The sequence below is a fragment of the Phyllostomus hastatus genome, unplaced genomic scaffold (assembly GCF_019186645.2).
Source record: "Phyllostomus hastatus isolate PE091 unplaced genomic scaffold, TTU_PhHast_1.1 phas_scaffold_129, whole genome shotgun sequence".
Taxonomy (NCBI): Eukaryota; Metazoa; Chordata; class Mammalia; order Chiroptera; family Phyllostomidae; genus Phyllostomus; species Phyllostomus hastatus.
The window spans coordinates 11,582,584-11,604,861 of NW_025334009.1; the positions used below are offsets into that span (position 1 = coordinate 11,582,584).

Consider the following 22,278-nt stretch of genomic DNA (forward strand, 5'->3'; position numbering starts at 1 on the left):
CCTCCCCCCTCTCTCTAGAAATAAACTCTTTTTTTTAAAGACCCTTAAAAAGAAAAGAGAAAAAAGTAGGAAGAAAATTCTAGAAGCCGAGAAGAGCTTGGTTCCAGGAAGTACCTAGCTCATGCTGCTAGGGGGGAAAATCATTGAACTGTCCAATAAAGAAATACAAATATAAACCCCTGGCCTCATTTCCGTCTGTCAGAGAGGGGAATTGTATAGACAATGGTTATTGCATAGAGAACGTCAACTCTATTCCTGGATAAGGAAACTGTCTGAAACAGCACTCACTTCACGCACACACAAAATCAGCATTATTCTCACACACCGATGACACCTTCTGGAACAGAGCCTAGCTCTCCCTCCCTTTTCGCCCTTTGCATCGAACAAAAGTCATGTGTCTGCAGAAGTGAGGTCCCAGGTGAGGGGCGTGCACCCACACGACATCCACTGGAGATCCGGCCTCTATGCACGAAGCCCCCTCTGGCCGGTGGTGCGAGGGCATCAAAGCAGCCTGAGGCCAGAGCTGTCCCCGAGCCACCCCTCCGAGGGACAGGGCTCCCACAGATCCCGAGGCCTGAACCCTGCCTCTGCAGGGAGGGGTGGGGCTACCGAACAGACCAAAGAGAAAAGCGAGACAGAATGGTCCCTCGGGTACTCCCATGCCTCGACACTTGACATATTCAAAAGTCGGTCCAGCGTGCTGCCATCACCAGGGGAGAGCACGTTGAATTCTCTCCTTACTATTTCCGAGACCACACGAGAGAGCTCTGTGGAGCACCAGAGACAGAAACCAGAGGTGTTCACGCCAGGAGGGGGCTACTGCGAGCTTTGCTGCCATAAAGCCCCAGTGGGCCCGTCCCAGGGTTCACTGGCACCACAGTCCCATAGCTCTGCACAACGAGCTGGACGGGATGGGGCTGCACAGAAGGCAAACTCCACAGAAGGAAAGCTCCGCTGGGCTCAGAACTCAGCCCGAGCATCCGCACAGAGAACACCTCCTCTACAGGGTGTCCTCTCTCCCCAGTGCACGGTGATGGGCCTCCTGGGCTGGCAGGTAGACCCAGGAGTGCACCACGTGGGGGCGGGGGTTGGGGGGAGAGGGCACAGGTGGAAGGCGGGCATGCGCGCACCCACCTGGGAACCCATCGTCGTCCAGGTCCCCCAGGCTGGCGATGCTCTCCCCAAAGTGTGCGTTGTAGGCGCCGTCCCCAGTCAGGGCCAGCTGTTCCTCCAGGGCTCCCTGGGAAACAGGATGGAGGAAGACACGGGAAACAAAGCAAAAACAGAACAAACCAAAAACACAATAAAAACCAGAGCTGGGAATGCCGCTGCTCTAGGGCACACCCCTTGACAGGAAACACCTGGGCAGAATCACAGTCACCCAAACCCCTCTGTCTTGGGGCCAAGATGAGTCCCTTTCACCTGGGCAGCCTGAGGTGCCTTGTGTGTGGGGGGCGGGGGGGGGAATCTCGTGGTGGCCAGTAATTAATCTCTCCCTTGTCCCTTCTAACAATCTAGAACCCCACCAAACTCCCTCCCTCCCTGTCCCCCATCCCACAGTCCCTTCTCAGCTTTCTTTACAGCGTAACGTGCTTGCCTGGAAGTTGTTGTAAACAGGGGTACAGCCTATATTTTCCTCTCCTTTTCTGCACAAGTTTGCCAAGCGGTTTTGCAAGGTGTGTGCATTCGTGATTCGTGCACAGGTGAGACGTGTGGGTGCAACGTTCTTGCAGAAGATCTGGGGACTTTTCTGGGCCCAAGTGTCCACCCCCTGACTTAGGCACTTCGTCGGGCCGGGCTGCGGGTCTGGCTGCCCGACTGCCTCAGAGGAGTTAGCACCCACGCAAGTGTCTCGGTCTCTTGCTCACTGAGCGGCTGGCCGCCGCTGCATGCAAGCTTGCAGTTTTCATCTTGATAACGATCACCTCATTTCCCCCCCATACCCTCCCCATCCCACTTCCTGTGACGTCAGGAGGGATTCAGGCCATGAGAGTCACTTCAACAGGTAGGTGCCAGGAAGCATCGTCCTTCCGAGGCTTAGATCCACCTTGCAAAAGAGTTTGCAAACATCCAGGAAAGCCTGGGGCTCTATCTAGCGCACCCCAGCTCCTCCCTGAATGGTCACCCTCTCTCTCTGGCATCTGCCCCCCTAGTTACAGCGAAGCACCACCACCCCTTCCCAACTGGGGTAACTAGCATCTTGGTCGCTGCTGAAAAGTACACTTTTACCGATTTTTTTGATTATGAAAACATTACAGTTTTGCTCTTTGGATAAAGATAAAACTAAAAATCTCCCCAAGACCACCACCCAGGGAGATCTGTTATTGTCATTCTCTATGTATTTTGTGTATTTTTAAAGGCTGTTTGTGTATGCAGCTTTTAATCCTGTTTTTCGCTGATTATCTCATAAGCATTTTCTCATGTTAGCTCAAAGGCTGGTGGTACCAGAATTTATTCATGTAACTGCTTCCTTCTGGCCGAACACTCTTCCTTCCAGATCCTGAAAAGATGCAGCCTTCTCACTGGTCTCCTGAACCGCCCCCCCCCCCACCCCGTTTCCTGCCCCCCGCTACCCTCCACGAGGCTGAGGGGGGACAGAGGCATCTTTCTGACCCCATCACAACCCTTTCATGATTCTGCAGAATAATGACATCAGGATTATGGCCCATGGCCCTTGGCCCTTGGCCCTGCACTGGCCCCCATCCAACCCCCATGCTGAACTAAGAGCCCCACTGACTCACACCCCACCCACTTGCCCAGCGCCCAGCCCACTCCTGCCTGCCTGCCTGCCTAACTGCTACCCCTTCTTCAAGGTTCCTTCTAGCCATTGTGTCCTCTGAGAAGCTGCCTCTGCTTCCCTGGGCAGATATGTCTATACGCCCAGGAAGGCAGTACAATCTTGAGATGATGCTTTGAAACCAGCTTGCCTGGGTTCAAATCCCAGCTCTGCTACTTCTTAGCTGTGTGATTTGGGGTAAGTTACTTAACCTCCCTGGGCCTCAGTTTTTTCACCTGGAAAATGGGGACCACTGATGATGTGTGCACAAATCATTTACAGAAAAGGGAGAGGAACAACTCCTGGTACATGGTGAGCCCTCAAACCACAGCCCATTAAGATTTTTCCGAACCCCTGTATATGTTGGCAGTTGTAACATTGCCTATAACTTCCCATTAACGGAACACTGAGCTTTTTGCAGGCAGGAAGCATGACTTCTGACCTCAGCTGAGTAATGGGGGCCAGTGCGCCACCCAGAAAGGCGCTCAGACACTAATCGCTGGACAAATGTCCCTCTCCCCCCACCCTGTCCCCATGGTGCCCAGCACTGTACTCACATTTCCTCTGTTGATGTAGACGGTGACCTGCCCCTCATCCCTGATCTCAGAAAACATGGGGGCCCCCACCAGCAGGTCGGAGAGGCCGTCCGCGTTCAGGTCAACTGCGCATAAGGAGGAGCCGAAGTAAGAGCCCATCTGCAACCAAGTCGAGTTGCAACAAAGCGTTCAGTGTCTGCCCTCGCACAGGAGGCCCTCGCTTTCCTCCTGCCCCCTGGCTTTACAAACACTCATCCCTGCCCTGGCTGGCGTAGCTCAGTGGATTGAGCGCGGGCTGCGAACCAAAGTGTCGCAGGTTCAAATCCCAGCCAGGGTACATGCCTGGGTTGCAGGCTATAACCCCCAGCAACCGCACATTGATGTTTCTCTCTCTCTATCTCCCTCCCTTCCCTCTCTAAAAATGAATGAATAAAATCTTAAAGAAACACTCATCCCCCACGGGCTGTGCCGGGGGCGCTGCCCCATGAGCAAGAATGCCGAGGCTCACAGGGAAAGGCCTGATGTCCCTGCGCCTCCTCGCAGTGATGCGGAGCCCCCAGTCAACCCGAGACCAGAGTTAACTGGATCAGCTCCCTCTGTCCTGGAGCCCTACCCCAAGGGCATGACAAATGGACCGATCCCAGGGGAACAAGGCCCTGTTTTTCAAGATATAAACATGAGCTCTGACGGGTGTGGCTCAGTGGACTGAGCACCAGCCTGCGAACCAAAGGGCCACCAGTTCGATTCCCAGTCAGGACACACGCCTGGGTTGTGGGCCAGGTCCCCAGGAGAGGGGGGGCATGAGAGGCAACCACACATCGGTGTTTCTCTCCCTGTCTCCCTCCCTGCCCCTCCCTCTAAAAATAAATAAATAAAATCTTTAAAAAACAAAGATGTAAACATGAGGTTGCAAATATAGGTTACAACCATAATAAAAGTCCCCTGTAATTCAAACATCTGCCCTTCAGACATTTTACAAATTTGAGTGTAAAATCTCACAACACAAGGCAGGCATGCAAATAAGCATGACATGGGGAAAGAGATTACCCTCTCCCATGCTGTGTGCAGCTAAAGACTGGGTAGGAACACAGGAGCTGAAGTGACAGGAAGAGGGGGAACGCCCAGACAGACTGCTTAAGGGACGAGGGAACACAGCGGGTCACCCTGGTCCTTCTTTACTCAGACCTCATCCGGTCCCCACTGCTGTAAACCGGGGGCCTTAGACCCCACTGCGAATGGGACCCAGGCAGGTGATGTAACATGCGCAAAGCAAACCACAGTGCAAATACGCTTACAGGTGATGAGTGGCCCTTGGCTTCGGTATCTAGGAAACAACAGGGCCTGGTAGAGACTGCGGCAAACTGGCATCCGGAGACCCGGCCACTGCCAACAGCTGCCACGAGGGAGGCTGACCAAGGCAAGGCCAACCTTCCCGTGTTTCAAGAGAAGCCAAAACCTGAGTATTTTATTTGAAGGGCCTATGTTTTTTTTCTTTAAAGACAGCAGCCAATTCAGATTTTTAAAAAAGCAAACAGAGTGTATAAGACAAACAAAAAATGTTGCAGGCCATGTCCTTTCCAAAGGCTGCTAGCTTGCAACTTCTGATTTAAAAAAAAAAAAATCCTTTTAAAATAAATCTTCTCAAATGCAAGGGCTCTGGTCACACGGGCATGGAGGAGCACTTTCCTTCACTGTGGGGGTGGCTGGCAGCGAACCCCGAGGAGGAGGAGGAGGAGGATGCAGGCGAGGGCACCGCAGGCTGTTTCCCGCAGTAGCCCTGGGACAAGGGGACTCCGGAGCCCTTTCCTAGGCACACGCTGAGGCCACTTGCACTCAACCCGCGCCCCCTCCCAGCCCCTCGTGCCCGAGAGAGGAGGTCTAGAGTCCCAGGAGGTAGGGGACACAGACGCCTGTGGCCAGCTGCTGACTCGGTGGCTTTGCCAATCTCTCTGGGCTTCAGGAAAAGGACTGAGACGCAGGCAAGGCCCCAAAGCTGCTGTCTGCACCCCAGGGCACTATTCGTTTCAGTCTAATGGACTATTTAACTTGGCATCTGCGTGAGCGTTAAATCAGAAATCCCTATACACTAAGTTTCCTACCCACGTTCTCCCTGCAGGGGTGTCCAGCCTGCCGCCCGCAGGCCGCATGCAGCCCAGGATGGCTACGAACGTGGCCCAGCACCAAGTCGCAAACTTACTTAAAACATGATGATTTTTATGATTACATGTCACAGTGTATTTAATGTATTTGTGATTATGTGTCACAATATATTTATTCTTCTTCCAGTGTGGCCCAGAGATGCCAAAAGGTTGGACACCCCTGTATGCGTCCCATACTCCGTTCATTCCTTACAACTTCAAGGTGGCAATGCCATGCTTCGGGGTGAGCGGTCCTTGGTCAGAGACCTCCTGGAAATGCAGGGACACCAGTCTCCAGTAACCGCGGAACGGCACACGTGTTAGTGATTTCTTACATGTGCTATACACGAAGGGTGCCAGCCAGTCAGGACCCCAGTGGGGCGGGTGTGTTTGTTTTGTCCTGTGGGGAAGCTGGCAGACGGGACTACCGGGCCACACGAAAGCAGAAGCGGACCAGTGGTTTGCTGCACCAGACCCTCCTCTGGGTGTGTGTGGCCGACCAGACACAGGGGCAAAGCTAAAGGCTCCCTTGGAGAGCCCGGGGTCATGTCCTCTCCCTGTGAAATAATGGAGAAGTCAGAGAGACGAGAATGTCTCCTGTCTCCGGAAAAAAGCAGAATCAGCACAAAGAGAACAGTCATGGTCTCCTTTGACATCGGAAAGGCGACCACAGGGGTGAGGCTGGGAGACGGTGCGGCAAGAGGGCACGAGTGAGTGAGTGGCAGAGGCAGAGGCCGCTCCGGAGCGGTGCGAGGCAGGGGCGAGAGGAGCCCGCCCAGAGACCAGAAGCAGCGAGGCCACGGAGCGGGAGGCGGAGCCCGGACTGGTCCTGCCATCTGTCCCTGGGATACTCGAACAGACAAGCAAGCGCATCTCCCGGAACCCGATGTCTTCAAGCCCACAGGGCGTTTGGATCATTGGGTCCTCCAATGTTCGCTTCTCACTTCTCCCCGTCCCAAATCTATCCCCCCAAACCTGACCACCATCAGAGATGGGTGGCCCTGTGCATCATCACGCAGACCAAGAGGTTTCTGAGACGGAGAGAAGGCACAGCCATAGAGTGTTCATTACTCCAGGGTGACAGGCGTTCCCTGAGTCTGCCTTTAGTGCACGCAGCGGAGAGTTGAGGGGGCGGGGAGATGGAGGACGCGGGTGGGAGGCACAGCTGCCATCGAACATGAAAACAGTCTGAAAATAGGGTGACACGTGTGATTTACAGAGACCTTTAAAAACCAGTAGCTATGTGAGGTGATGGGTGTTCACTAACCTTACTGTGGAAATCACTTCACAACACAGACCTAACACATGGTCAGATCGTCATGCCGTGCCCCTTAAACGTACACAACGTTTTATGTCAATTATATCCCGACCTGGGTGGGGCTGGAGGACCCTGTAATTTTACGTATTCAAGCCCGGGTACAGCTGGAGGGTCACGGAGGGCGGTTGGATTGTCCATGGTAGACACACTCACCCGTCTGAAATGTGAAGGCTTCACAGCGTTCCCACCTTGCTTGTTTTGGGGGACCCTTTATCACTGATGGCACAGAGTTCTTTCTTTCTGATTTGAGGGTGCTTAGAAAACCTTTGCAGAATCCCTCAGTCATTGTCCAGTGTGGCTGCTTTGGGGTTTGGAAATGTGAACAGGCAGCCACGTTCTCAGGGGAACGCAGAGCTGTTCTCAGCGAAAGCCTTCACAAGGCTGAGTGTGGAGCTGCACTGTTCTGCTGAGAAAACGATGCCAACTATATACAGGGTATATGCATTCAGGTGGTTAACCGCACACAAAACGAGGGGGTTTCTGGCGCTCGGAACAGGAGCCCCCCGTCAGAACCTGTAATGGCGCCAGGCTCGTCCAGCCCGTCTGACTCGTAGAGGAACTGGACTGTGGCGGTGTCCCACAACCACCCAAAAAGGAAACCACTTTCTTCCCCCTGTTCTCTGGGGAGTGGTGGGGAAATCACCGTCCGACAGTCCCCTCCCGTCTCCCTCCCAAGCCTCAGATGCTGCGTTTCTCCCCAGAGCTCACTGAAGGCCACGGCCGAGGCCGCCGAGAGCTGCCCGCCTCATCTCCCAGCTGAGCAGTCCTGCTGGACCGAGCCACACTGATCCAAGGAATCCCCAACGGGCTTACTTTCAGATTACGGGGCAGTATTAACAGAAATTAGCATCAAAATTTGCAGGAGCCCTGGCCAGTGTGGCTCCTTGGGTGGAAACATCGTCCCGTAATCAAAAGGTTACGGGTTTGATCCCTAGTCTGGGTACATACGCAAGGCCACCAATAGATGTTTCTCTCTCACATCCGTGTTTCTCTCTCTCCCTTCCTCTCTCTCTAAAAGCCACGAAGAAATGTCCTTAGGTGAGAGTGAAAAAAAGACGTGCGGGAATTTGGACTAGGGACGGGGCGAGGACACTACAACGACACAGGCAAATAGACTTTGCCCGAGACTCATTCGAGGGCAGCCTTCCGAGGCTAGTTCTGTTTCAAGGCTCTAAGGGGAAATGGGTGGCTTTCTTGGGTTTTTCTTTGCGGGACAGCTGTTCCCACGGCAGTGGTGGCAGAGGGCTCGGGGTGCGAGGAGGAAGGGGCAGCGCTGCGTGGGTGACAGAGGGAGACGGCGAACCACGTGTCCGCACGCCTCCATGGAAAGGGACCAGATCTGCTGGCTGCCCATGCGCAACGGTGTGGCTCTCTTTGGAGGTGCAGGTGTGTACACAGAAGACAGAGACGGACAGACAGACGGAGAAAGACAAAGAGGCAGAGACAAGTAGAGTAGGCAGTGCTTCTGGTGACAGTGCCTGAAATATAGACAACCTTATAAAAAATAACTGTGCTAGCCCTGGCTGGCATAGCTCAGTGGACTAAGCGCGGGCTGTGAACCAGTGTCGCAGGTTCGATTCCCAGTCAGGGCACATGCCTGGGTTGCTGGCCACAGCCCCCAGCAACTGCACATTGATGTTTCTCTCTCTCTCTCTCTCTCTCTCTCTTTCTCCCTCCCTTCCCTCTCTAAAAAAATAAATAAATAAAATAGCTTTTATTTATTTATAGCTTTAAAAAAATAGCTCAATTTAAAAAAAAATAATAACTGTGCTGAACTTGGCCCTCTTGCTCCACGTCTCTGACAGCAAGCGTGAGCCCCGTGGCCCTGCAGGCTGCAGTCAGTGCTGAGCAGGTGAAGGCACCACTAGGCCTTTAACCCAATGTTCCAACGAGGAAAACCTGATTCCCACGTGATGACGTCTCTCGAACCACAAAAGGACACTTACACCAAGAATCTCACCTTTTTACCTGATGCCTGAAAAATCTTAATTAAGGTGCCTGATCTTCGGTCAGCTCTAAAAATATAAACCTATGGAATGAAAAAAAAAATCTCAGTAAGACAGACGCAATGACCAAAGACACTCGTCGGCATCCTCCCGGAGTCCCACTGAAATGCCTGACCCGGCACGGGATGGGCGCGCTGATGCTGGCGGACAACAATGGAGTCCCCACGGCTCTCTTTCCTCAGCTCTGCGAAGAAAGTGTCCTTTGACCCCGAGGCCGAAATCCCCTCCACGGCTCCTGAGCCACATCACGGGTAGAAGCCACACACAGTAAGACCCAAGGAGCTTCCAAATTACTAGTAAGCAACTCCACAGTTAGAAGAAGTGTTGTCTTTCTTGAACCATTCCCTCCGTTCCCACTAGTGACAGCTGGAGCGGGTATGCCAAGACCAGGCAGAGGGAGGAAGGTGCTTACTGTGGGACACAGCGGATCCCCACAGTGACACCGGAGAACACGACAGCCCCGGGACCTGCCGGGGCAAACAGGAGCTGAGCTGGCCAGTGCAGGAGGCACACATCGAGTGGGATGTCCTGCTGGACCGAGCCACACTGATCCAAGGAATCCCCAACGGGCTTACTTTCAGATTACGGAGCAGTATTAACAGAAATTAGCATCAAAATTTGCAGGAGCCCTGGCCAGTGTGGCTCCTTGGGTGGAAACATCGTCCCGTAATCAAAAGGTTACGGGTTTGATCCCTAGTCTGGGTACATATGCGAGGCCACCAATAGATGTTTCAAACCCTTCACTGTGGGATTTTTCAGAGCCTTCAGTGTGCGGGTTTACGCCATAAATCTCCGCCACCAAGGGGACAATCAATGCAGGACTTCCTAAGCGACATGACTGTGGAAGTTCTCTTTCAAGTTACATCTTCTGAAGAGAGGAGGTCCCATGAGAACCAGGGCCGGGGGCCCTCCCACGGGGTGAAGAATCTTGTGAATGCTTTCACGTTCAGATAACAGATGTGAATAACCAACTCCTGAAGGCCAGGGGTCCATTCTGGGCTCCTTGGGAATCGGGTCTGCACCAGCCCCCGTCCCTGGGAATCCGGCCCAGTCATCCATTTCCCAACGGTGACCAGTCGCCCCTGCGCCGCTCCTGGGGTCCCAGCAGCACTGAGGAGGCTGCCTCGCTGTGAACTGGGAGGCCAACATTTTAATCGGCGCTACAGAGGGACCTGGGCTCCCGCAGCTCCACCCCCCGAAGACATTATCAGTGTGGGGCCAGCTCTGGACACGTCTTCCCTCCACCATGGAGAGGAAGTCACATGACTCAGAAGAACACGAATCTTCCTTCAAGTCATCAGAGTTTATCTACACGGCTCCCTTGCCCAGGGCCTTGGGGTTTTTTTATCTGGTTTCATTTTCAAAGAACCTTTCTCCACAGCATCAGTGTTGGGGGGGAGGGAGGCACATGCCCCAGGAACGTGAGCGGTGGCTCCGCACAGCTGCCCAGGAGGATCCAGGGAAATGACCCTCATTCACACACCACACTCCAGCTTCGTCGGCTGACCACGCTGACACCCAGCTGCAGGCTCCGGTGGGCGGTGGTCTCGGCCCACCTCGGCCTCTCCAGCATCCAGACACCTCTCCTCTGCGCCCCCGGAGATACAGTTGGACTCTCCTAGGTCTACTCCCACGAGCTCCAATCCAAAGACCACTCCTCTGTGCAGCCTTTCCTATCAGAGAACCTACACGGTTTATTAAAAACACAGGTTCCTACCCTGGCTGGCGTAGCTCAGTGGATTGAGTGCGGGCTGCAAACCAAAGTGTCGCAGGTTCGATTCCCAGTCAGGGTACATGCCTGGGTTGCAGGCCATGAGCCCCAGTAACTGCACATTGATGTTTCTCTCTCTCTCTCTCTCTCTATCTCCCTCCCTTCCCTCTCTAAAAATAAATAAATAAAATCTTAAAAAAAAAAAAACGCAGATCCCTGACTCACGTGGACCTACCCGCCCACTCAGTTGGGATTTCCCGTAGCCTGGTGCTGGAGAACCAACAGGCACAGTGCTCCGTGTGCTGGGCACCAGCAGCGGCTGAGACCCCCAAGGGGACTCAGACAGCCCTGGGTCCACGGGGTCCTTCCGCCACTCTGGGCGGAGAGCTCAGGGCAAGTGACCCACATAGTCCCAGTCCAGCCTCTGGGCTGAACCCGTCTTGGTTCTAAAACATCGGAGGAATGAGTATAAGAATCTAGACCCAAAGATAAATAAATACATCCCCGAAGCTATCTGGGACTAGACCTGGCTCCACTAGGTCAAGGCCAGACTGGGAAAGGTTTGGGCGAGCGGAGTGTGTGACGTTAGCACTGGACACCATTCCTTTGGAGGGCGCCATGATGCCACGTTCTGCTTACTAATCCCACCCTCACCCGTGCAGGCACGCCTGCACACCTGCGTGCACACACCCACACACAGAGCCGGCTGTGAAACGCAGTCTCAGGTGTGAACGTGTCGGGAACGGAGAGGTCTGGGAGTTCTATCCACACTCTAATTTTCAAGGTCCACACTCAAAAGGGGTGGGAAGGAGACAGCAGATGTTCCTCAATACTCCATCATCACTTACCTGCCAGCCGCCCCCCTCACAACCTCAGAACACAGCGAGCTGACAAACCCCCAAACAGCGGCACCATGCTCCACCCTCCGGCCTGACCCCGCGCTGTCCCACCGACCCGTCCCCTCACCTTTCCAATGCCTTCATCCTGCGGGGCACCTCCGACCACGTCGGTGGCGGACGGGTGAGAGAAGTGGCCGGCGGTCACGGCATAGCCTAGAACGAAGGGGCAGAAACCGAGGACAGGGTTGAGAAAGAGTGATGGGGAAGAAGATCTATCAGAGGAAAACATTTCTCAGGGGTCCCCTAACGGGACAGTAACTACCCAGCTGGTCTCGGAGCAATGGCGGCTGTCCGTCTGCCCAGGCGGGAAGGGCTGGAATCACACACAGACGTGTCCACAAGGACGCTGGGGCCGGGGAGCGTGGTCTCCAAGTGTCTTCTCTGGAACAGGCGCTACGCTAAACACTCCCTGTCTGTTTCCTTCTTTTTTCTGATACGCTTTGAACTTTGATACATGTTGGATTTTCATACAGTACCCGCATTTGAAGGGTAGAGCTGGGTGAACATGTACACATGTATGTAACCACGCAATCACCACCCAGACAGAACATAACCGCAGAACCGACACCCAGGAGGCTCCCTCTTGCCCTCTCTCAGCCCATGCCCCTCACAGGCAGTGACTCATCAGATTTCCATCCCCATAGAGATACATTGTGTTTGCCTGGTCTAACACCTCACTTGAGGCAACTGGGACATCCATCAGGGTGGGGTGCAGGAGTTTCTTGTCATTGTTGACTAATGCTCTGCTGCGTGAGTAAATCACAGTATCTTTTTCCCCTCCTGTTGCTAGGCGTTTGCGTTGTTTCCAGTTTGGGGCTGTTATGAACATCTTGTACGTGTCTTTGGATACCATTATCTCTTTTAATCTCACCATTCCGGGAGGAAGATATGATTATTTCTTCCATTTTAGAGAAGGGGGGAACAGACTAAACATGAGTAAACAGCATTTCCAAGGTCACGTGGCAAGATTCAAATCCAGTCTGTGTGCCTCCCAAGCCCCTGCAGCCAACCAGGATGCCACAGTCCCTTCTAAGGGAAGGCAGAAAGAAGTTAACTGGGATGGATGGATGGATGAAGGGGTGGAGGAATGGAAGGACAGGGAGGCAAAGAATCTGGATACAAAAGCAGTCTAGAAAGAAGAGAAAACATTGTCTGAACTCAACCTAAATGTTTCCTTTCCCTTCTGAGAGCCTTGCAGACAGGCCGCCATATGGTCCCCAAACCCTGTCACCTTGTCGCCGCCCTCAGACCCTAGTGCTGTGATCGTAAGCTGTTTGGGTTTCGTGACAGCCCCACATTGGGATCAATTCCTGTTCGCCGTGTGCTGGTTTCACTCGGGCTGGAGGCCCACGCTGCCCCGAGTACCGTGGGTGCTGCCAAAGCCGCTGGGGAGCCCCGCAGAGCGTGCAGCAGGTGAGGCCCCCGTTCTGCACGGGGGGGGGAGAAGCCACTGGCCTCGGCCCAGACGCTACGGCCACCGCCCAGACCAGGCTCCCCTCTGCCTTCTTTCTGTTTTCCGACCTGACAAACGTGTTGCGTCCCTGCGGTGCACCAGGCACTACGCTGAGCCTGAACGCGTGAGACTAACGCCCCCCCACAAGGTGCTCCCCGCCAGGGCGGGTCAGTGGCGCCTCCGCAGCACACACAGGGGAGGCGGCTCCGAGTTTCCTCTCCGGGCTCAGAAACCACAGGTTTAAACCCCCACATTGCTATGTAAGAGCCACGTGACCTTGGCAAACCCCCTAACTTCTCCGCACCTCAGTGCCTTTACCTAGGTAACATGGGTGATCGTAACAGCTACCTTACGAGGTTGTTTCGGGAATGAAGAGAAATGCTATGCAGAGCCCGGCATACAGTAAGTGCTCAATAAATGCCAGTGTTGAGGACTGAGGAGCCCAGGGCAGGCAACACCCCAAAGCCTCCAAGTAGAAGTACTGTGGTCCATTCCCCGGGCAAAACACTGCAGTTAAAGGGGAAAGGCGAGTCTGCGAACCCCTACAGCCATCTCACAAGCGAATCTCCATGAAAAGGGCCGGGGACTCCCCCAGGTTTAAGTTACGAGCATCGTGTGTGAAAGAGTGTTGACGTCTCATCGCTGGGCCTGCCTAAACGTAGCTTCGTTTTCAGCCCAGGATTGCAGCACTTAGGCCGTAAATTAAAGCAAAGCCATGTAAAGTGCTCCTCGTGCATACAGCCACAGGCAGACTAGCCCTGTTTCCAAACTGGCACGGTCCTGCCTCCGCACCGGTCTCATCTGCGGGCTGCTAACAACGTAAATGGTGCCTGCCTTCTTCCTAGAAGGTTAAAGAGAGGAGACATTTTTTGGAGCCTTTCCTTAAGTGCCAGCATTAGGCGGCCATCCCTCGTGATAATATCTGGTTCTTATTGTTTCTACCTGCCCACCGTGGTGACCAGGAAGCAGAGACCCCCTCGAAGGAACGCGGTGCAAAACCAGGTTCTGTTGCACCCACGCTGTGCCCGACCCTCTGAACTCGAGGAAGCGCTAAAATATGAAAATAAAACTTTCGCTTCCCTGGAGGCTCAACTGCCAGCTCTTTGATTCCATCACAGTTTTTTTTCATTCGGTTCCCTGCTTTGCACTCCTCCACCTGTGGGGCTTGAGGGCCACGTGCCCTGGCCAACACTGGAACTCCTCAGGATGAATGTAAAAGCCAGCAAGTTCTTCCTCCCCCCACCCCCCGCCCGTCAAGCAACAGTTGGTGGACCTCACGGCCATCGCTCCCATCTCCCCTCTTACCTATGTGCCCCCTGAGCTACTACTACTCACCCAGGTACGTGTACCGCCTGTTCATGATCGCCTCGTCGTTCAGTTTGAAGTAGGTGTTGTCCGTCAGGTTCAGCACTTTGACCGTCCCGGCCCAGTAAAATGACCCCGGCGCGCCCATCACCACCAGCTCCTGCCGGAGAGAAACCCAGAGGTGGCGAGAAGAGAAGCTGAAAGGGGGAAGTGGGCAGGGAGATGAGAACCGCCATCATGGCGAGGGGCTCACAGGTAAGAGAGAGATACCTCGCCGAGCACTTTCCCCAGCTGAACAACACACAAAATACCCCACGGGCCACCGGAGTCCCCGGTGTTACCGAGTCTCTTATACACGTGGGGTTATTCGGGATAAAGACCAAGGTAACTGAGCAAGTTGACAGGTCACATGCCAGGTCCCTACACTTCTCTCCGCAGATGAGGCTGCCTCACCTTCCCACCAGGATCAAACACGGACACGGCGAAGACGTGGCATTGTCCTAAATCGCAGAACTCCAGGGAACCAGGCTCGTGAAAAGGCACCACCACCTTACCCGGCCTGGCCGCCAGCCCCGCCCTCCAGCAACCCCACCTGCCCGCTGCAGTGCCCGAGGAAAACGGGGCAAAATCAGCTTTGCAAAAAGCATGCACAAATACTCCAGTCTGCACTCGGGACTCTGCATAGAAACGGTTCTAAAGCTGGGTTTCCTGGCCATGACGGCCCACGGCAAGCTCAGGACAGCAACAGCAGGAGAGCAGAGAGGCCCCGAAGGGAAGGACGTGGGCTGGGAAGAGAAGAGGCCGGAGGCGGCAGTACGATTGAAAACAGTCCCTGACCACAGAGACACAGCCGTCCCCAGCATTTTGACCACGGGCAGATGGGCCTGCATCCTCAACAAGCCTGAGAGCGTGTCCATGCTACAAAGCCATCTAAGGGACCTGCTGGTGCTAACACCAGTGCTCAGAGTGATTCGGGCACCCAAGGAGGACAGCTTAGATGTCGGCGTGACCTTACCCACGAGGAGACGCCTAACTGCGGGAGAGAGGTTGGAAATGGCCGAGATGTCTCACCATAGGGATTCCAGGTCATGCATGGCACATCCGCTCGACAGAACTCTGCAGCAGCGAAACTACCGCAGACAGTCTACCGGCACCCGAGAGTGCCACAGGGCTCTGGAGCTAGAAAGGCCACAGTGAGCAATATCCGTGCCATGATCCTGGTTTTGTCAAAGAGAAGAAATGTACACAAACAGACCGACAAAGACCAGAAAGATAAGCCCTGAAACGGTTGTGGTTTTTCCGCTGGGTGATAGGATTTCGGGAATCCTTTTATCCCCAAAGTTTACGTTCTCTGGTTTTCTCAACTTTCCAGAACAATGGTGAACCACTGGCAATGAAGTCATCTCAGAAAACGCGACATGTGTTCCTGGGAGGATTCTGAACGGGCGCTGAGAGGGAGCCCATGTCACGAGGAGGCCGTGAGGGGCCGAGGGGCGGCCGGGCGTCAGCTGCGTCCCGGCACCCACTGGCGTCCCAGCACCCACTGGCGCCCCAGCCGAGGCTTTCACGCCTTCCTGCCCCAGCAGGGGATCCTGCTTTGTCACTGTCTGTATTTTCTCAAGTATCTACACCTCAGTAAGAAGTAACAAAAATCATCTAACAAAATCATTCACTTTTCACCCAACAAAATGAAGCACCTACTATGACGTGTGAAAGCTTGTACCAGACACACAGATCACAAAGTGTCTCTGTATGACATCCCAGAGGTAAGCCAACATGGAAATGTACAAAATGTCTTGGAAAAACTCTATCGAAAAGTGTTAAAGACAATTGCAAGAGGAAACCCCTCCACTGTGCGAAAGCCCCAACGGGTGGGCCACCTGGGCTTGTGGAAGTGAGGCCACCGTGCAGGTGGCCTCTCGTTATCTCCCTCGGACTTCCGAGTCCCCACATGGTCACGTTTCAGAAAGGCCCTTCCAGGCTGCCCCTTCGGCACAGAGCTGGCCTCGCACCGCTGCCAGAAGCTGCTGGTTTCCGACAAGCCCCCGGAGGCCAGGTCCTGCCACAAAGATTCTGCATTTCTCTTGACAACCCATGAACCCACACAGAATTCCTGGGGAGCAAATGTCTGGCAAAGCCAGAAACATCTGAAGAGGAAATGAGAGAGCAAAGCTAGAGGGTGCAGGGGCAGGGCGGGGTGGGGCAGCAACAGGGGCATCGGGGCAATAAAGCCGGGATCACCACGTGTTCGGAGGTCTGCTGGGGAAGTGCCTGTGCGAGAAGCGTAGGGTGTGAGCGCCGATGGGAGGAAGCCACCAGGTTTCTGCCCGGATGGCTTGCTCTGGACAGTGATTCAGGACAGTGTGGACCGTGAAGACTCCATGTTAAGGTTCTGAGGCCCTGTCCACCCCGAAGGAAGCGGCTGACGGCGAGCTGTGCGCTCTCAGAGACAGCGTGCCGTTCTATAAAAATGTACCGCCACCTACACTCAGGACTCCTCACCGGGAAAATAAGGGCCGTGCAGCCGCTCACGCCTTCAGGCCTTCCCCTTCCACTCACGTGCTCTGTGAAAGAAACTGCTCATTCTGAAAGGGGCACGAGAAAGACAGGCGATCCGTTCTCCAGAGGGGGCTCTCCTCGGCCTTGACCTACGAGAGGCATCTGCAGTCAGTGTCCAAGTACAGAGGGTACCAGAGCACACACAACACACTCAGGGCCGGCCGTGCTCACGGCGTCGGGCTTTCTCCACCTGCCGCTCTCCTAAGCCGAAGCTTTGAGCTTTACCAGCACACCAGGCGGCGGCCCCGCTGCTTTCGGATTTGGATTAATCCAGGATAAAAGTCGAGAAACGCCTGTTTAACATATCTCTGCCTGTTCTCTCCCAAACATCACAGGGAGAGTAAGACAAGGTAATCCCTTTCCTCTAAAGCCCTTTGAAACCAGCGGCTCTTTTCTTTTTCCCCCTCTGCTCAGGCCTCATCCCGCTTCAATTCAAACTACAGAAACTGAGGCCAAGCCTGAGACCCTGGGGCGGGGGTGGGGGCCGGGGGTGGGGGGCGGGGTTGGGGGTGCTGGCAGGGGCAGGGAAGCCGTGTCTCTCTAGAAGTCCCTCACGTTTGCCTTTTTCCATTCAATGCGGGTGACGCCTGTACCTTGTGGCACTGTCCACAAGTGCCAGGAAATGTTGCCCATGCTCAGCTCCCCAGCACCCGGGGACAGCCAGCACACGTCACACACGGAAACGCCAGCTTCTCCACGAAGCCAGGGCCACCACCAGCGGCAGCAACGCGTGGAACGCCATCAATAAACAGTGTGGACCTTTACTAGCAGACCCTCCCGAGGGATGGGGGACCTGGGGGTGCTGAGAGAAGCCTCGGGCTTTCCCCCACACCCTGCGAGGCAGCAGGATCTGGGGGGTGGAAGAATGCTGGGCACCTGCAACGGAAGTCTGTCCCCAGGCTTCCACGGGGGGCTTCCACGGGGGGCTTTCACGGTCCGTGTCTTTTCTTGCTGCTTAGAAGTACCTATCACCTCTGTTACCTTAAGCTACAAAAATACATGAAGTTCCCAGGAAACGCCCCCTCATCTTCAATGACCAGCTAAAACTCCCGGGGTGTCCACAACTCACACAGATTTGATGACCCCCGGCCACCCAGCTCCAGGCCCAGCAGGCACTTCGGGCTAGACGCCCACGGCCCAACACGAAGTCGTACATTTACTTAAAACATTGAGGGTTTTTGTGATGACGTGTCGCAGTGTATTTAATGCGTGGCCCAAGACAACTCTTCTTCTTCCAGCATGGCCCCGAGACGCCAAAAGGTTAGACACCCCTGCCCAGAGTGGATTGGGAAAATGCGGCCGTGTCCGGAAGGCCACAGAAGCACGTCCAGCCGAGGAGGCAGCTGCCCGCCCTGTGCAGGGACAGCCCAGCTCATGGCAAGGGACGGGGTCAGCAGGAGGGCAGAGGAGGGGGCAGCGCTGTTTGACCCCTTCGACCACATTTCCTGCTCGGCCTCCAGCAGCTGAAGTCCCAGAAATGAGGGCGGCAGAGAGTTCAAAGACCTTCTGCTCAGAAAGGCCAAATGCCTGGGAACCGAAGCAGAGGCCAAGGCCCAGAGTGGCCAGGAGACAGAGTGACTGGGTCAAAGGCCGGTGCCCCACAGTGGCTGCTGTTGCCACACCACACCACCCGCCCCCCACACAAGAGACCCGCTGTGGTTTGCATGGTACTCCCTTCTGGCTCTGGGCCCCAGAGGCTGGAGCTGCAATGGGGCCTCTGGTCCCTCTGGTCCCCTGGAGCTGGCATGGTCACCTGGGTTTCCCCTCCACGCCCCTGCCCTTCCCACTCCCCCTCCCAAGCCCTCCTTCTGCGTAGCCCCAGCTCATGAGACCACAGCGACACCCCCTCCCCAGGAACTCTTCCTCTCCCTTAGCGCTTCCTCAGCGTCTCCGATGAGTTCCCATTTCCGCGATGAGTCTACTTTTTCTCTCCCAGACGCCCCCCTCTGCCTCCAGGCTAAGCACACCTGGTCCCCTCAGAGAGTGACTAGCATTGGCTGAATCGAAGTTCCTCCCTCAGCCTGGTTTCTGGCCCCTGCTCCCAAACGCCTGTGAACACAGATGGTCACAGGTCCACTGAAACACCTGCGAGTGTCCCGTCTCTTCACCTCACACAGCGCGTGTGCAAAGCAGACCCCTCAGTCTCCCTGTCCCAGTGAGTCTCCTGGAAGCGGCCCCCCTCCCGCCGGCACCGCCATGCTCCAGAACCCTGGCTCAAAACCCCCTTCCTCTCCCCACAGTGCTCCACCCCCCACCCCCGACACTGCCTCCCCGTTCTCCAACTGCCTGCATCATTTTCACTCCTAAAGGGGCTCCCTAACCTGCACTGTTGCCTTGGGGCTAGGCCCCATCACAGCCCCTACCTGGCCTCCCTCCAGCCACCCCCCCTTCCAAACACCTGGGCACACCTGGCCCACAGCCTCTTACCACACCGCCATCCCCCATGTTCACCCGCTCGTGAACTTGCACTGGGTCCCTGTTGCCTACTGGGCTGAGTCCCGCTCCACCAGACCTCACTGGAGGAGGGACAGACAAAGAAGTTCCACAATCTAAACGCGTGCCGGAGGGATGGCAGAGAGAGTAACCCGGGCACGTGGCGGGACGGTATTCCCATCGGTGGGGACAGGAAACACTGTTCAGCTCACAGTATCAGAACAGGCAACTGTACGTGTAGGACAATGGAGTTAGTCCCTTTCTACCACATGGTGTCTGCAAAAATAAATCCAAGGGGCACTCAAGATACACGACTGTTTAATCTATGGAAGTGCTGGAAGAAAGCAGAGGTGCGCATGTTGTGTTCTCAGGGTGGGGAGGACACCCACCTCGGTGAAGAAGCCTGCTATTCCGGCCTGGCAGGAGCCGTGCTCTTCTCCGTACTTCTTCTTGTACTCTGGAAGGGGGAGAGGAGAGAGAAAACCACAGCCCCGTCAGCGTGCGCCCGTCGTGTGTGTGGGGCGGCCAGGCGCCAGCCACTTCCCCGAGTGCTGCCATGGGCTGGGCCCCGGGACACCATCCCGACTAGGGCACGGCGGGGGGGAAGTCTCGGGGGTCCACCAGCCCTCAAACATCCAGACTCGGGTGCCACCAGGTAGCGAGGCTGCCAAGTGCAGCCGCCACGTGCATGCAGGGAAAGAGGAGCGGCAGCCATGGTATGACCCTTAAGTGGGAGGCTGGTGACGATGATGTCGTGGACTTTAGAAAGGATGGAGAGCCCCAGGAGGAAGGAGTAGCTGAAAACATGGCCCGGAAACGGAGTGATGGGGCCCTCCCAGAGCGGAGTCCCCCTGGAAGACAACCAAGCCTCCAGAAAGACACTCCATGCAGCTGGAAGCAATATGCTTGCTGCAATAGCGTCCGACCAGAAACCAGGCAGGAGAGCCCGGGTGGAGGGTGGGGGGCTGCAGGAAGAGGGGACCCGTACACGTGCCCCAGCACACGGTTACACCACTGCCGACGGCACAGGTGACACTATGCACTGTCACCTTCATCCTCCTGTCCCACACAAGAAAAAGGGGAGGGTCTCTCCAGGTCAAAAAAAGAGAAAGAAACAAAGAAAAGAGAGGGGAGGGGAGGGGAGGGAAGGGAAGGGGAGAGAAGAAAGATAAATTCTTCCTTCCACCTCAGGTCCCAACACTCCACCCTGACAAAGGGGGCCCTGTGTCGCTGCCGCTTTAAGTTCTTGAGGAAAAGTGTGTACCACAGTCCCGGCACTATGTCAGATGTGTCAACTCACACTGTAGCACGGATCCCTCATCCCTGGAGTTAACAGGTAAAACTTCTGAGCTCAGAGAGGTTATGTGAACTGTCCAAGGTCGCACAGCTAGTAAATGGCAAAGCCCAAATTCTACCCCAAGCTCGGCAGACTCAAAAGTCCACCTTCCTTCATCTCGGTGGCCTATCCGAGGTTTGCCGGAGTGAATGATTTCACGTCACCTGAAATCACTGCTTGTGCAGAGACGTGGACATGGAGAGAGGTTCGGCTCAGGTGAGCCAGATTAATTACACGTGAAACTGACACTGCTGGGCGCTGGCTCACGGCTACCCCTGGGCACCTCCAGGCCAGGGCTACCCAGCAAAATAACCCAGGGACACCCCCTCGCCCCGCCCCATCACCCCTTGGGCTCTTGACAAGTCTATAATACCTTAAAAGCAATGTGCTTAATTTTGAAACTTTTATACTTAACTACACAATATCCTTCAATTGGAAACAAAAAAAAAATACAAAGGACTATGAAGTGGTGATTGCAACACAGTGGCACTTCCTGCAGCTCCCAGCCGCTGCTGGAGGAGAAGGGGGGAAAGGCCCCGGGGAGACATCCAGAGTAATTCAGTTTCTAACAACACTGACCGCAGAGCCTGGTAACATTTTCCAGTAAGTGGCCATTAGCCGGCTGCTAAATTACAACGGAATGTCAAGTGAGTTCCTCCTCCGCCCTGCAGAGGGCTAGAGCAGCCCCTCCCGGCCTGGCCCCAGGTCCCAAAGAGAACTCCACAGGCCTGCCAGGAGGCTGCCCGGGGCACACGGTCCTCGGACCTCGCTTGTCCTCTGCCCAGTCTCGCACTGGGGCTGGCGGCGGGCCTGTGAGAAGTCCCCGACAGACCCTGCATCAAGCTGCATGATGGCCGGAAACAACAAAAATTAATAATCATCCCAAACCATATAGTGCGATGGCAACAAGGATCAAAACGTTTCAACCTGCACAGTTACATGAAATTTGGAAGGTCACGAAGAAGCACATCCACCGGCCAACTCTGGGGACTAAACACCCATCTCTAACTCCCAGAAACAAATGGAACACAGGAAGGAGAGTCAGACACCCCCAAGGCAAACGAACTGTAGGGTAGGGCGCACCAGCTCAGCCTCAGAAATTTAAGACACGAATAGGCATTATGTGGGAATCTCTCATGGTTTAAAGAAGAAACAGGTCTCAGGATCTCTGGTGTGACAGACACTAAGAAATGGTAGGTAAGAAACTTCACACTCTCTCCACCTCACCCCGAAACTGGACGCCAGGAGCAGGGCCCAGGGTTTCTGAGGTGGCCACAGCCACACTGGGAGCTGGGAGAACCCCACTGGCGGCCCCAGGAGGTAGAGGCCAGCAAAGCGAAGCCCTTCTCCCATCAGCTCTGCCACAGGCGGCATCAAGGCACCGACGAGGCTGGCTCCTGGCTCCCCGATGGGGACCCGCCTCCTCAGAGGTCTGAGGGCCAGGGTCACACAGAAAGCAGGCACCATCCCACTGGCTGTGATGTGTCTGAAGCCCCAGAGTCTATAACTGCCTTCTCTGGATGCTCTAAAACAAGGAATCACACCATGGGGGGGGGGGGGCTCCTGACCCTCCACTAGAGGACAGGCAATGTCCCAACCTCCCAGAATCCTCTGGGACTCTGTGATGAACCCCTTTCCTGAGAAGAGGATCCATCGCCTGGATTACACAGCTTTGCAGACCCCTCCTCTGCTTCTCTGTCAAGGTGTGACCTGGCAGGTAAAAGTTGACGAAACCCTCTCCCCGTCACAAAATGTGTTCATTCAACACCAAGGTGAGTTCCTGCATCTCAGCGCCCCCAACACCAGCC

General features: G+C 55.1%; 1 protein-coding gene across 1 annotated transcript in view; it reads right to left on the reverse strand.

The window, feature by feature from the left end:
- Positions 1-22,278, reverse strand: part of ITGA9 (integrin subunit alpha 9) — a 309,179-nt gene that overhangs the window by 238,220 nt on the left and 48,681 nt on the right. Inside the window, exons 5-10 of the mRNA XM_045856800.1 lie at positions 19,524-19,591; positions 14,173-14,302; positions 11,452-11,537; positions 8,729-8,797; positions 3,334-3,471; positions 1,135-1,240 (exon numbers count right to left, since the gene is read on the reverse strand). Coding sequence (XP_045712756.1) covers positions 1,135-1,240; positions 3,334-3,471; positions 8,729-8,797; positions 11,452-11,537; positions 14,173-14,302; positions 19,524-19,591 — 597 coding nt within the window. The remainder of the gene's footprint in view (positions 1-1,134; positions 1,241-3,333; positions 3,472-8,728; positions 8,798-11,451; positions 11,538-14,172; positions 14,303-19,523; positions 19,592-22,278) is intronic.